Genomic DNA, 17,052 nt, shown 5'->3' on the forward strand with positions numbered 1-17,052 from the left:
AGCATTTTTTTATTGCAAGAACTCATTCGGTCTGAACCGCCCAAAGATCTAGCATTCATCTAACAGCTTCTGTATCTATTCATCCTAAATCAACCAAGATTCTCACCCCAAAAAGCTGACAACAGCCCAAGAAAGAGCAGTCTCTTCGAAACTTTGAAAAATGTTGGCCTACATCTTAGGATCGGAAACATTCAGCAAACATTTATATCATCCTCCTCTTCCACTGCCCAGATCTGTCTCTACAGATTTGACCATTAGTAGATCAGCTTCCACAGTCTCCAGTCTGAAGATATGGAGAGAGTTTCAAGTGTCAGAACAGCGCGAGAGCAGGCAAATACAGTGAAACTCTACCTTGTGTTTTTCTTCTGAGGGGCTGCTATTCCACTGTGACCTGGTGGACTTGTAGTGTATCGTGCGGTGAGACTGTAAAGAGGTAGTGGGAGAGAATGAGAGAGAAAAACAGGGAGAGAGAGGAATGAGATTAATGACTGAATTATTATAATTTTTTCTTTTTTTTTCCCACATTGTGCCATCTTTCTCTCTAATGAAATAAGGGCCACAGTGAGGAATCCATTCATGCAAACACAAACACCATGGCCTATGTGTGCACCTATTCAGATTCACAAGACATGTTATATCAGACCACAAGTATGTGCAAATTCTTCAATCGCCCTACTGTTTTAATCACTGTTATATAAATCTGTACAGGCTAAAAGACAATTTACCAGATCATAACAGTGAGGTACACTTCACGTTCATATACACTAAAAAAGAACCATGGGAATTGCAAAAAATATCCATTGTTTTCAAACAGCTTTCCTTCATAATCCCCCATTCTGCCACTGATTGAACAAACAGATAGTCCCGCCCCAAAATCTCGCCAGTGTAAGTGTTCCTATGTTGAGCTGGATGGGCTGCTCAGGCAAAGATAAAGCTGAGGAAGTGCCGTCAATACACGCCACACATCACCATGTGCACCATGGATCATGCACACAACGAGGCCAACTGCAATCTGATTAGCGTTTATGCTACAAATACGATAATATGTAGCGTGTTTGTCGAGCTACAAACACATTGTCTATGTCTGTTAAAGGACTTTGCAAAGATTGGGCTGACTCTATGATTTCAGTCAGACTAAAGCGTTTACACAGCATTTTAAAAAGATGGATTGTTTTAGTCTGAACGAAATCATCAACTTTTAATATACAACGAGTTTACAGAAAAATTATTTTACCATCGAAAGTTACACATTTCAGCTTTAAGGATAATTTTAGAAGACAATGTCATGATTAATCAAATGACCTGTCAGTCAATACAAATATTTAATCATGATTAATCACATGATTTGTTCAAGTAATCGCGATTAATCACAGATTTAGAAAGTGACTTAATTTTACTCCTTATACTGTATACTTCATTTACTGTCAAAATGCATTTAGTTTCTTCTTAAAAAAATAAAAGAAATCAAGGTGTAAAAACAATATTTTATTAACATTTTCCTAACAAAGTATTCCACAGAATGAAGATAGAAATGCACTAAAATAGCACCAATTCAATTAACATTAAATGTTTCTCATCGTCTAAATGGGAGGGTGACTAAATGAAAGAACTTGCCGCCATAGATCTAGTATTCATGAGCATTAAATCTCTTATACCCTCCTACACCACAATATTAATCATGGCTATTCACTTTGCAACAGCCATCGTGAAGCTGCATTAATATAATTCACACTGTTTTGAACTTCACATCAAAATCTGTGACGAATACTAGACGAGATGGATTCAGTTGCAGAAAAACAGCTTTATTGAAAGACTGGTAGAGTACAAAGGGGCAAATCCAGAGGAGTGTAGTTGAGACGAGAGCGGAAGGTCAAAGCCAGGAGTCAGGTACACAAAACAAAACACGAGAATGGACTAATGGGGAAAAACTAGCGAAACACTAGAGTTGGCAAAGCAGAGTGAGTGACAAGCAATAACCAACAAAGCTAAACTGAGAGGGCAGGGTATAAATAGAGAAAACAAACAGTGCAGGTGAAACTAATACTCAGGTGACTGGGAACGAGTGTGTGAGCTGGAATGGGCGGAGTGGACTTGGGAACTGGAGTTCGTGACAAAAGCGCTGCAGAGAACGTTTTGTTTTGCTCTGAGCACTGGCACTGCACACGTAAATTATACTTTATCCGAATTGTCTGATAAGACGGAAGCACCGGGGAAACACTATGTGAATGCAGCTTTTCACAGGTCTCATTTGGGCTTGTTTTGCACAAAAAAATATGGTTATGAAGTCTTTCCTCCATCACTTGATCACTAACACGGAATCACTGTTGTGTGTTTCAATTAGGGTTAACTAATCCCAATCTCTATCCCTAACAGAACTCACACGGAGCAAAATAAAAAGTCAGAATCTAATGGAAAAATTCGTAAATTAATTAATTGCATTACACATTTTTAATTAATTGCTTAAGTTAATGTGTTAATTTCGACAGCTCTACTTTGATTGCATGTAGCCCAAATTCACTTCCATGTAATAATATATGCATCATTAAAACTGTAATATATTCCATTCAATATTTTTTATAGTTATTTAGGTAAAAGGACTAGAGAGATTTCTGAACTAATAAGGACACAAAAGACCTATGCCTAAAGCTTTGATGTGTGAGAGAATTTTGTCATATTGAATATATGATAGATGGAGGCCCTGCTAGTAGAACTTGTACTTACAACACACAGACATTTTATAAAAAGAACACAACCCCCCCCCCAGGCCAGAATACAACACACAGAGAAACGGTAGCCGGTACAGGCCTGCTCAAATTGACATTGACAGTTAACTGACACTGCTTTGCTCGTTCTGGGCACGTTTGTTTATGTTTGGGTATTCCGTGTCTAGGTAGAAAATGTGCCTTGACAAGCTTTTGCATTTTGCAAGTTTGTGAGCGAGACTTGCATTATGGAATGAGAACATGGATGAAGTCTATGGATGGATTGAGCTTGATATTAGTCAAAGGATGAAAGAGAAAGCTCTGGAATGAGGGGAACGTGCGGTTGGCACAAGGGTATAACACTTAAGAAGCCATCCTTCTAAACAACACTTGGGCGGTACTGCCATCTGTGGAAACTGGTTTAAAAAAAAAATACAAAAACAACAACAAAAAAATAGCTCATACCATCTTAACGTGGTCATTGTAGCTGATTAATTGCATGTTCAAGGTGGTGGCTCTAACCAGCTTGACCAAGATGGTCAACTAGGTCAATATCTGGTCCACAAGCTGATAGTCAAGTGTCTAGACCTGCTTGGAGCAGCTAATGAAAATAGATGACCAGCTTGGACCAATTACAAACCATCATACTCCCCATAGCTATTATAGTTAACATGAAATATGTTTGATTGGCTGCGGTAGTCAATGATCAACTCAATGCTAATATGTGATGTCCTACCTGGCAATAGCTGATACGACATTCTATCATTTCATAAATAAATACATTTTGTCAAAGGGAATCGACAGACTCAACTACTACTTCTATGAAACGATATACTGCAAGTTCCCTATAGTTGTGGCAATGTACAGTATGTTGAGGAGATTTGACCACCATGAACATTTTACTTTAACAACTTTCTATGGCGAGTACGTTCCAAGGGGCCAACTTAAATGACAGTCTCCCTCAAGAGAAACCCCGAGGAGCAACAAAGCCTTCACCAGACTGAGAGAATGAGAGCGAGACAGCAGGTTAACAAGCATTATAACCAAAGACAGCTCCAGTGAGACAGTAAGACTGTCTTCCACTCTCTCTTTCAGTCTCTCATGAGAGTGTGATCATGTCCACATGATTAATGAGGCCCATCGGTTCTCCTCCAGCTCAAAGAGGAACTCAACCGGGACAGGATGGTTGAAAAGACCCTAAAACACTCTTCGCATTACAACTTTATTTCGCTCACTTTTAAAGCTTGTAGCCCTGCAGCAAGGAGAACTTGGTGAGTTTCACAATCTCAATAACAAATCTGTTGCCATGGGCTACGTGCTGGTGAAGCTCACGACATAATGAGAAACCAACTCATATGCAGACCAACTCACAATCATTATGGTTCAAATAATTTCATCTAAATAATAAATGTTGGAAAAGATTACAGACACTCACTGAAGATTCTTTAATAAGAATCAATAGATATCAAGGTCAGTCTTTAATCCCCAATTGAGCACTCTTAAAGAGATAGTTCACCCAAGTGTGACAACTCTGTTATAATTAATCACCCTCATGTTGTTTCAATTCCGTCTTTAAGACTTTCTATATTTCATGGGACACTAAAGGAGATGTTCATTGCATCTTTTTCAATACAATGAAACGAAATGGTGACTGAGGCTAACATTCTGCCTAACATCTCATTTTATGTTCCACAGAAGAAAGCAAGTCATATACTGTAGGTTTGGAATAACCTGGTATGACACTAAAGTCCCATATACACATTCAGCAACTTTATCATTTGAAGTCGTTCATGGGTGTTCCTACTGTTGTCACTAATATTTTTGGTGAACTGTCTGGCCATATCTTTGGAAACTCTGATCACAGATAATACATTTGGCCAGTAAAACTAAGATATCGTTCAAATTTGACAAGAAAGCAGTTCATTTATCTCAAAGGAAAAGGGTGACATGAGCTCCACTGACACCCTCTTTACTCCTATTGGTTGTCGCTCCTCAAGTTAAACTTTTCTCAACTTTCTCAAGTAGCTGGACACGCCCACACCTTCTTGCCAGAGGTCACCGTCGCTCGTGTCGCCAGAAGTCGCCAGCTCTCTTGGAAAATGAATGAGATGTAGTTGCTTAGTCGCTTGAAGTGTATATGGGCATACGTATATTTTTGCACACAATCTTCAACCTTACAAATGTGCAAGCCTAATGCAAGTAAATCAGACCAGACCCATTACTCAAAGCATAAAGTATAAACCAAATGTAGATTCCAATTGAGTGAGAAAAATGCAAGATCACAACATCAAACTAAAGCAGTTGTAACTGTTAAATCATGCTATCTTATGTCTTTTCTAAAAGTAAACCCATTGCATTACAATGCCTATACATTTGATAGTATCCAAAGTTTTAAATGTGTTAATCCTTTTGTAAGGCATAATTTGACAATCATACTTCATACCAAAAATGTCTTCCTCTGAATGTGACAATAAAACTTACAACAGCAAGAAACAGGGCACACGAAATAGCCCTCCAAGAAAAGTTTTAAAACTGGGAGAAGTTCAACAAACCGTAAAATGAGTTTAAACTTACCTCCCGAGAGAGAAATATCTCATTTTCAAAGCAGAGCAGATAACGTCCAAAAAAGGAACTAAACACCTAAATATAATATTTCACCATGTGGACCCAGAATGAGCAAATCTAAAGGGACACAATAGCCTGAATACATTGAAAAACATGGACCGAAGACTTGCGCCCTACACTATCAATAAGCTACCATGATAAAGCAAACAACGAATGACAAGCTCCCAATCAAAGCTACTATGTAACCCAGATTGTGTATGTAATGGTCAATACACACACACTAACAGGCACACACTATGCTACTGTACCTATTGCTATCAGTTTTTCTCCCATAGGACAGTTGACTCTTCCTGTCCCCTGAGCTGGGGGCAGGCAATCGAGAGCATGAGACCATCGGGTTAAGCCGTTCACTTCGGGACATGGTGCGTTGAGAAGGAGGGATGACACTTCACCCCCCATAACTTCCCCAGACCTAAAGGCACCAAAGTGTCCAGCTATCTCTCTCTCTCTCTCTCTCTCTCTCTCTCTCTCTCTCTCTCTCTCTCTCTCTTTTTAAGGCCTTACTGTCACTCCAGCAGGTGTTGGCTATAGAAAGCCTGAATAACTAAAACTGTAAATGGGAGCAGTGCCTATGGGTAAAATCAGCATGTGTGTGTGTGTGTGTGTGTGGGTGTGTGGTGTGTGTGTGTGTGTGTGTGTGTTATAAAAAGCTCGCTCCTCATCCCCAGGGATCTCAGACAGTGTTGTATTTTGGTATTTACTTCTTTAAAAGATGATTGATGCCTAGCAGACAGCAAGTGTGTCATGGTATCATGGAATTGGAGGTTAAAAGCTCATTTGTCTATTTTAAAGTTTTCATTTCATGAGAATCAAATTTTCTTTGATCATTTCAGAACAACAACTATCAGAACTAAAACTGCCTCCCCATTCCTTAAAGAGCATTTATTGAAACTGGGCTGCAATAAAACAAAACAAAATCAAAACAAAACTCATTCAAAACTTTGACAACATTCTGACGTCAGACATGACCCCCCCATATTTACACGTCAGTGTTGCATATTCGCCGTTCAGAAACTTGGCCAGCCCAGTCATGGTGAGGTAATAAAATGGAAGCAGGTTAGACACTAGTATTGCTAAAAACCATAAAGACTAAGAGTAAAATGTGTAAAAAAAAAGTCCATCAATCCTCATGGTGTTTCTAGATGTATGTAACACTAGCTACTCCTAACACTAGCCACTGCATATCCTTCCGATGGATCCAACATTAGAAATGTGTGGCTGTGCATTTACATAGTCTATGCAAGTTTTTACAAGTAAAAACAACCTGTTTAATTCTAAAGGCGCGGCCACACATACCTTTGCACTGTGAAATTCTGCGAAATACAGTCATTTCAATGGGAATCCACGCAATCATGGATTTTGCGCAATGTAGTTCCGGTGGCAACTAATTTTCCCATGCGGACTTCGTGTGGATTTCATACATTCGCAGTTTTGACATATAGGAAGTTGCTTGGTTTAGCAATGCCTCTGAGTGGGCGGTGCTTCGTTCACAGTATGACAAAGTATGAAGTGCAGCATTAAAAAGAGGCTGCTTGGCAGTTGTTTTTGGCTGAATCTACCAGTGCTGAAGAAGTAATCCAAAGTATTTAGAATACATTACTGACCTAGCGTAATCGTTCGGAATATGTTACAATTTACATTTTAGAGCATGTATTCTGTAATCTGTACTTTCAAAAGTAACCCTCCCAACCCTGCCCATAGCACAGAGAAATTCAGCGGGCAAAGATGGTGTGGACGAATGTTGTGCACGCTGCACGTTGTACAGAATACATGCTCTAAAATGTAAATTGTAACATATTCCGAACAATTACGCTAGGTCAGTAATGTATTCTAAATACTTTGGATTACTTCTTCAGCACTGGTAGATTTTTTTCAGTTGTTTTGACTATAAAAACTCTGCCAGTACAGTAAGACAAAATACACATTAAAAATACATTCTCTGAAAAAACTATATGATGCAGTGTTGTTTCTAAAACAAGATCAATCAAATTGATCTTGTTTTAAAGATTTTTTGATATTTTTACAGGAAAACAATACAAAAATGTTTGCTCTAATATCAAAGGTCTTACTAGAAAGTCTGGTAACATGTGCATGTTAAATGGCTAGAAATATAATTTTAGTTTAGTCTAAAGATGACAATTTACACAAGGGTTATTTATATTTCTTCTGCTCCAAACTTACTTCAAACTTACTTCTCTGTCTGCTCATATGAATCATAAGAAAGTGATTCACCGCTGTTCAAATGCACTTTGGATCACATAATTTATATGAATAAATAATTAAATAAATAAAATATTAAATGAAATAAATGACAATAAAGTGCAAAGTAATCTCTTCAGTAATAATAAAGTAAAATACTTTTTGAATGTAACTGTATTCTAATTACCAATTATTTAAACTGTAACTGTAGTGGAATACAGTTACTTATATTTTGTATTTTAAATACGTAATCCTGTTACATGTAGTCCATTACTCCCCATCCCTGGCAATGGGTATGTGTGACCACGCCTTAAGAGCCAGAGCGAAGACGGAAATTCAGTAATCAATATTATGCCACAAATAATACGATTGAGCTTAACTTGTATTGAACCTGGATTAATCCTTTAAATGTGAATGTCTTTCTGCAAAAAATAAAAATAAATTAATAATACAATAAAATAAATAATAATAAAATAAAAATGTGTACATCATTATAATGGACTTCATGGGAAAAAAAAATGTATGACATGATAAATATAACAGATTCTTAAGAAGACCATGTAAAGCACTGCTTCCCTTTTGAAAAAAGTAGAACATAATAATTATAATAATAAAAGTAATATTAATCAAATATTAATATTAATTTGTATTTATGAAGCAGATTTCTCAATAATCAATGTCTCTTTACATGGTAATCATATGACAGAAACTAAAAATAATAATAATAATAATGTATTTATTTCCATCATTAACGCAATAATACCTTATTTTAAATAATGTGTTTATTCAGTGAGTATGCTTCACTTCAGCTAGTACACTAAAGAAAAGTGCTTAAGAAATCCCAGGAGTCTTTTAAGCTTTTTTATGCTGTTGGCAAGAGGGCATACTTGATGAATCGCCAAGACCTGTGTGCCTGTTACAACACACAAACACACACACACACACAGCTTTTCAACCACCCATTTTAACACCTGTAACACAAACCCCATAAATGCTGTGAAGAAACACTTCCTAAACGCTATACAATAGCTTCCTTTTGACTGGACTGTGTGAAGCTGGAGACAGAGCCATGATACTTATCTGAGGAGACTGCGTTTACAACATCCTCCAGGACTCGAGCCAATCTTACAGGCCTTCTGGCCCAATTCTGCTTGCTGATGTCATGTGGTGTGTGTGGAATGCTAAACTGTGTACGTGTGTGTTTCAGGCTGGCAGTCCAAGACCCTCTGACCACCTGTCACTGCTGGATGAGAGTTGAGAGAGCTCCCACAGGCCCTGGACAAGAATGAGGGGCAGCTGTTGTCTTTCTCTCTCTCTCTTCTCTTTGCACTCAGTAAACACTTTCTGCCTCTGTCATCCCCCCAACAACTAATGCTGAGAGTGACAGAGAACTCAGTACTACAGAACGCACACTCGTGTTTTTCTGCCTGTCCCACACACACGCATTCTGGGTCAGGTCATGTGAGCCAGGCTATGTAATGCTATTCATGTGTGGCATCTCCACTTTGTAGCTGCTGCTAAGATTACTTGTCTATTTACATCACAGTGAATGCCTTCTTTTTTTATCGATACACACACACACACACACACACACACACATAGACAACATATTCATATAATGCCGTCTTACTATATCAGTTCAAATAGAAAACAAAACATATATAGGTCTATAACACACAAAATAGACCTAAGTGAAGGTAGATAACTTTAGAGTGCTGCACCCACAACCAACTAAGCATAAATGGCTGATATTATTGTGTGATATTATCAAAAAATAAATAAATAATGTAAAAATGTTCATATTTTTACAAAATAATGTATAAGTGCTACAGTAAAAACTGTTAAAAGGATGTTCTAGGTTCACTGCTCATTATAGCTATGGAAATGCTATGGTAACTCAGGTAACCACTCTGTACAATTGCAGTGAGCCGAATAGCATCTCAGAATGCACAACAAGTCGAACCTTGAGGCAGATGGGCTACAACAGCAGAAGACCACGTCAGGCACTTTATTAGGACCTTAATGTTCCTAATAAAGTGCTCAGTGTAGTCGATACATATTATTTAAATAGAACACTATCAGCCTGAAGTCATCTAGTAGCTTTCCATGTGATTTACAAAACGTGTCTGTACAGAGGGTAGCACATTTCCGAAACGTAGGATGCATGGGATGTCTCATTCATATATATATATGAGTAAAGCTCTACCTGATTTGTCAGGATATGGTTTAGGGGTTGGGTTATATTTTCTCTGACAAATCAGATAGCACTTTCCTGGTGAATATTACTGAATCGTCCATTCAGTTATCGCTTTATTCATGAATATAAATGACACTTTCTCAGCCATATACATTTTGCAAACATAACTCAAACTGTGTCACTGTAGTTTTTTATGTTGAATTTCTGGCAACAACAGCTGCCAGTTTTGATTCCGTAATTTACCAGGATTTTTTTTATTTTTTATTTATTTATTTCTAATAGACGAGCTTTAGCTAATACAATATGCTACAATATACTTTGGTATATTTTCTATAATTTTCCTCCTTGGAGCAAAGGCTGTTTTGTTTCTGGAGCATGCATATATTGAAAAGGCAAGCTCCACCCCTGCAATTTACTGCAATTTAATGTCATGGATGAAAACTAAGGCTATACATGACAGAATTACAGTTAATTCAATATGTCACACTGTTATGTATCTGTGTGCTTAGTGTTCAGTAGATGAATATTGAAAACACATCTTTTCAAAGTAATTCAAATGGGAAAAAAAAACAAAAAAAAAACATATGTTGTGAAAGTCTAATGTGACTTAAGAAGAGAGAACATACTGCATGAACTGCACTCCTATCCCTCACAGCCTCATTGTCATTCACTTTCTACCAATATGCAACTCATTATCTCAAGACTGTTATCATAAGATGAGTCCTACCTGGATTGCATGTCTTGTGTTTTGTGCTGGCTCGCTGGTGCCGCCCCAGTGGTCTGATGTGTGACGTGCTGCTGGAGCTCCACTAATGACTGCAGATACTGCTGCTGGTGCTGCTGCTGCTGCTTGTAGCGGGACAGGATGAAGAACAGACCCAGGATGCTCTTCAGATTCCCATTACACACCTCTAATGATCGAACACAACACATTTACAAAAGCACTGCATTTTTGCACTAAATCTGAAATGCAGCATGTTTTAGAACAGGATTAAGTCCAAAGAACATATCAAAACACTGATGTTAGATGTGTGTCTTTGTATAGGGAAGTGCGAGTTGAGTTTATAATCATCAGACGTTAGTTCTGTTCTAAGATTGAGGAAGTGGCGTAAAGTGCGCCTTTTGTGGGGTCACACAACAATACGCCATCTGGAGATTCCCAATTTAGAACGGCCAATTTTGACTGCATGGAGCTTTTTGACTAGTGCGTCAAAATGAGGCCAATAAATTAGACATTAACGCCTGTAAATAGCCAGTGTGACGCTTGTATTGGGTTTTTAATTGGGCCATTTTTTGAGCAGCACTGATTGAATAAGCAAAGCTTTGATGTTACAGACGCATTTAGGAGCCCAAAAGCTAATATCCTGTTTCAGAGCCAATGCAAATGAGTGCTATGAGGTTTCCTACAAAGGCATGCTTCAAAACTTTTCTGAAATTGAAGTTACTAAGTTGAATAAGAGCCAGAGCCCAACGTTGCTCAGATCACAGAGATAAATTATTAAAGATGAAGGCAGAGGCATTGATCGTCTGCGCTCTGCCTGGCAGCGACCGTTCCTCTCTTATGCCATTTGTGAAATGGCCTTCATTCATAATCACACGTTGCTAATGTCTGGTACTGAAAGCGACTGAAGAATTGCGATATGCAATGACACAGCGTTATAAAGAAGACTACGGTTTTCTCTGACAGCTTTTTTGTATGTTTCACCCGTCAGCAATGTTTGGGGTTATTAATCTCCCCGGGTTCAATTTGGGATGGTGTGTAGCTGTAATTTGTATGCTACATAATAAAACACTCAGATGGTATCTTTCACTATAATACATATTCTGGGTCAGGTGACAGAATCTTGACAATCCGCACAGGAGTATTTGGTGTTGGTGCACTTTAGGTCAATGCGAAAAAAATATAGAATTTTTTATAAAAAGGATGCATGAAGTATTGTATGGAGCACATTTGGATTTTAGCAAGGGAACTGAGCTGAGTCAGGTTAATGCATTAGCATAGCACATTTTAGCAAAAACAATTTTTTTAAGGATGGGAATTAAGGAAATGAAGCCTACATTAGGATCTTTATTTATTTATGTATTTCATAAATACATACATAAATGTATGTTATCTGTTGTATATTAATGTCATAGTATTTACATTTATTGACAATATTTGTACAATGACAACTAAGAAGGGTTGCTCCGATACTTTTTAATTTTGGCTTCAGTACGATACCAGTTTTGGTACCTCGGTATCGATACTAACTCGACACTTAAAAAAAAAATCTGTTTTTAGATGAAATTACACAGAACATTTTTTTACAAAAAGAACTGAATAAAGTCTTATAGGTACAAATTATGCCTTTTCTGATTGAATTTTTCTGGATTCCATGTTAAATGTTTTAATTAAATGTTATGATCAAATTGTGTTTAATCAAATACATAATGTAGAGCTTTAATCAAATGAAAATATAATACTTTTCAACAATATATATGTATTGCACAAAAGAGCTCTACAGTAATAATGAAAATATTAAATAAAAACAATCTGATTATCTGAGGCAAAAGGATGCCATGGATGAATCACAACATGCTGATATTCAGTACACTTGCTTATGTGACATTGCTAATGAATAATAATACTAATAATATAACATTTAATATTATATTATTGTTAATATGAGTATAATACCAACTGCTTTGAATATTATACTTTTATACCGTCGTAATGTCTTAAATTTCATGAAATCAGTTGAATAAAGTTCACATTTCAGCTGGACTTTTATTTAGAAAGATCTTTGAAGTTCTTCCTCTATGTGAAGTGTTCTTTATATCAAACTTCTCCACGACTCGCAAGCTGAAATATACAAGCTGCAATGGAGAAAGAGTTCATTTGAGAGTTCACAGCTGTTTATACACTAAATACACTGATCTGTGGCTCTGCATATGGATACTATTGGACACACTGCATGAAAATCAAGCACTAGTAATTGCCTTTGTGTGTGTGTGTGTGTGTGTGTGTGTGTGTGTGTGTGTGTGTGTGTGTGTGTGTGTGTGTGTGTGTGTTAAGGAGATGACAAGGCATAGAGGCGCCTGTTATTCATTCTGTAGCGTGCAGCGCATGTGACTGTATATTATTTAATTAAATGACACTTGGCCATATAGAAGCTTTTAAATTATTATTTTCAAAAAATAAATTTGATTTAATCTCAAAACTCTGACATTACATTACATTTGCTAATTGCAGCATACTTTAATATGGTGCTGAAATGAACAAGATGATATAGTTCTTTTTTTTGTTTTGCAATATTTCGTTAGTACCAGTAACCAGAGCAAAAAAAATAGATAATAATTTCTAATTTCTAATTATACTGGCAATGCTCCAGTATAATTAGAAATGCTTAATTGTCATTAAAATAATTTCACAACACAATAAAATAAAATAAATTAATAAATAAAATGTAATCGTCATAATAATTGCAATCAATAATTATTATTTTTATTTTTTTTCAAAATACAATTTGTTATAAATGAATATTGTTTTTATATTTTCATTTTGGGGTGAAATATAACCCTTTATATCAAGACACAACAAACACACTTATCTCTCTGTATAAACTTGCTAATACACTTACTAATATCTCACTCCTAATGCTTTGTAAACTATTACCAGTGAGCAGGAGCTGAATCAGAGACTTAAAGTAAAAGTTGCCGTGAAAATATTATATTTTTTTGTTTAGTTTAAATCTGGACTCATTAGGAGTTGCCGTCTTGTCAGATGCCTAACAGGCTGCACAAGGTCAAAGGTGTCTCTGATAAGATGGTTTTATTAAGGGAAGTAAGGACAGGGAAGTGTGAATACATCACCTGAATCTATTTACAGTGATGTGACCTTGTGTACTTCCTCTTCATCCAGTGCTTTTTTTGTTCTCTGACAAGTAACTAGCCAGTAAGCAAACACTAATGAATTATTATTCACTTTTACACACTTCCCTTAAAGAAACAGTTCAACGAAAAATGAAAACTCTCTCAAAAGTCTAAAAAAAGTAAATTAAGTAATAAAAAAAAATATAATTGGATCAGATCTGATGACAATAAAGTCAAATGTCAGTGGATGATTCGTGACCAATAATCATTTGCATGGAAAAATATTTTGAATGTATGCAAGAGTAAATAAGATCTGAGAACTATGGTGGAGGGGAACATTTTTATCGAATAACTTTTTGAATGTCAGCCTGTTCCTCAAAGCTCTCAAATAGCTTCAAAAAACTTGTACCGCACAAATCGTATGAACTACATTTACTTTATTTTTTTGTTCAAAAGCCCTAGACCCATTCAGTTTCATGATGTGGAATACAAATAATGTGAGACTTCTTCAAAATGTTTCCTTTTGTGTTTCACAGAAGAAATTCATTCAATTTGAAGTAACACAAGGAATATATTATGGCAGGATTTATTTCTTTATTTTATTTTATTTTTGTGAACTGACCCATTTAAAATTAGGAAAGTCTTTGTTTAAAGACGATTTGTACAAAAAGGTGCCTCCTGGATTTAGCATATTATAGACTCAAGTCAATTTAAAACTGTGATTCTAATATTTTTACATATTGTCTGTGGGTTAAAATGCCCTGTAACTTTGTACAATCTGATATTACTGTATCAATTTATTTTAATCGAAGCATTAAATGCACTCAGGCACATCAAACAGAAACATTTTCTTTTTAAAAGGTCTCGAGACGCCATGCCTCATAAAAATACTAAACACAAACGTATGCAAGCCTTCTAAACACCAACTCTGAACCCACAACTAATTTAATTAAGAATAATACTCACAGCTTTAGGAAAGCTGGCCTACACACACAAACACCCCTAAAGAAGGCAAAGAGTGTGTGATGAAAGTCTAAAGAAACAGGCTGTGGAGAAACCCAATACTTTGTATATTTATGGGCTCTTTGAAATAGTGTCTCTGCAGACGCATGGTGCTCATTTTAGCAGGACAGTGAATACAGTATCCAAGCTGCAGACTGTTAGTGCTGCTTTTAGTTATGAGTATCATTTAACATAGTCAAATAATGCACTTGAGGTTCTATTAGTGCTAAAAAAGAAAGTCAAGGGTATCTGTGGTTAGTCAATGCAGCAGTTTTGAGAAGTATAAAGAGAGACAGAAATACAATGTGATTAAAACGTTGACAAGTGCCCGTGAGCTAAAACCCTATAACTACCTATTGCATCTAAAGCAATCTACGATACTTCCAAGTGAAGAGTATAATTTCTGTGGAAATAACAGCATCAAATGTAATATTAATAATAACTAGATTTTTTACATTATCTAAAGAAAATGCAAGAGGTTTTTGTCAATGCAAAACGTGCTAGGAGGTTGCGGAGGTGTGGTCAAAAGAGCAAAACCCCAAGTCTCTTTTGATATTATGGACCCTAGGCATGACCTGGGAACATCTTCAATATAAGTCTATGGTTTAGTTTTTTAGTTTTGTGTTTAACGTTAACAATTTACATCAATGTTCCATTTGTTAAGGCTTTATAAAGAGGTTAATTCATGATTAATAAGTCATTTACAAATGCATTATAAATGATGTACATGCAGTTATAACAGATGAATAAAAGAAAAGGTTAATTACACATACTATTTGCTAAATAGTGAGCGTTTTTCTTCACTTGTTATAAATGCTTAATACACACACTTGTTAATAATTACATAAATATCAAGCATAATTTGCCCTAAATCATGTCAGGTCTTCATGCTCATTCACAGGATATATCATAAAATAAAGACTGATGACCATTAAACCATACTGAACTTTTATGTACAGGTGTCTAATGTTGGCAACTACATAACAGATGCTTCACATGTTTCTACTTTGCATTAAGGTGCATTTTCATAGGTTATAAATGTTGAATAAGTGTTATTAAGCATTTATAACATGTTTATTATTTGCAATTATTGCATAATTTCACCCATTTTATGCATGCTGTTATAACCGCCCATAAATTATTTATAATGCATTTGCAATTGAATTATTAATCAATAATGAACCCATTTATAAACCCTTAACATAGGGAGCATTAATGTAAAGTGTTATCGTTTATAGTTGTCTCCGGAGAAAGCATTTTAACATTACAAAAATCACCTTCAAGTAAATTCAAAGAATACCATATGTGCTTCTGAAGGTGTTCAACAGTCGTTATCAATCGTTACAGATAGACAGAGGGGTCTTACCTTCAGCCGAGAGCCCTTGGACACTGACTCCTCTGGCCCCTATGAAATTCAGACAAGCCTCCACATTCTCAATCTGAAAGACAAAAACAAAGAGATCAGCCATACAGCAACTCACCACCACATGCTAATGGCACAGAGGATGTGGGAGCGGGCTGTGATGTCAGATAGGGAGCTATTGAAGCTCACACACATTCCTAACAGTATTCAAAGTTCAACAAAGCCATTGACGCCAAGTGTGGTGGTTTCTTCGGAGAAAGGTCGCCTTTAGTAATAACATATTTGAGTATGTATGACGGTTCAACTCATTTCTGTGCGGCTGACATACGCATGCCAACGTTCGTTGGGGACGCATCCATGGCTTAGTGACCACAAAGGCTCTATTGAAGCCAGGAGTCAGGCAGTGTCATGACCCCTGACTTACCGTTGTGGACTGGACATGGAGTGTGACACTGGGACAGCAGTGTGTAACACCAACACACACACACTGACAGACGAAGCAAGCATGCGTGAGGTACAATGTTGTGATCCAATCGAGGGCAGTAATAATTAAACACTTGACTGAAAGTGTGGTAATATCCTAGCGCCTCCACAAGCATACACACACAAGTGGCTCATGGGACATGCATGGCTCACATATTTTACATTAACATAGGGCAGAATGTTGGAGAACTCTTACAGCAGGGTCAAGGCTTGTCAATGGGCCAGACCGCGCTGTATTATGATGTGAAGTGCGCAATAATTTGTGAAATGCATTACACTGTGCACTGAGCATGTGGACACACCAGACTTGTGACAGACAGTTGACTGAGCTCAGTCATGAGACTCTGTGGGATAACCCTTGTGATTAACTGCATTAATGCTGTCTACTTTAAACAGTCTCACAAGGAAATGGCACTCTACAGTAGATTCTGTAAAATCTCACTTATATTCAGATAGGCATGTGATGAAATTCGGTAATACGTTATATCATGATAATTAACACGCACAATATTGTTATTATGGGCATTTCAAAATACCACAAATAATTGTAGACAACATCCTAGCAAATTTTTTTAGTTTTTTTCCCCATCAGCGAATCATGATTCACAACACTGCGAGTACAACCACAA

At 36.7% G+C, this 17,052-nt stretch overlaps 1 protein-coding gene across 7 annotated transcripts in view; it reads right to left on the reverse strand.

Annotated features, from left to right (window-relative positions):
* Window positions 1-17,052, reverse strand: part of LOC127637310 (neuron navigator 3-like) — a 203,640-nt gene that overhangs the window by 101,992 nt on the left and 84,596 nt on the right. For all 7 annotated transcript variants that reach the window (XM_052118307.1, XM_052118306.1, XM_052118309.1 and 4 more), the window contains exons 4-6: window positions 15,944-16,016; window positions 10,451-10,634; window positions 352-423 (exon numbers count right to left, since the gene is read on the reverse strand). In XM_052118307.1, coding sequence (XP_051974267.1) covers window positions 352-423; window positions 10,451-10,634; window positions 15,944-16,016 — 329 coding nt within the window. The remainder of the gene's footprint in view (window positions 1-351; window positions 424-10,450; window positions 10,635-15,943; window positions 16,017-17,052) is intronic.

This window comes from Xyrauchen texanus, chromosome 45 (genome assembly GCF_025860055.1).
Source record: "Xyrauchen texanus isolate HMW12.3.18 chromosome 45, RBS_HiC_50CHRs, whole genome shotgun sequence".
Classification (NCBI taxonomy): Eukaryota; Metazoa; Chordata; class Actinopteri; order Cypriniformes; family Catostomidae; genus Xyrauchen; species Xyrauchen texanus.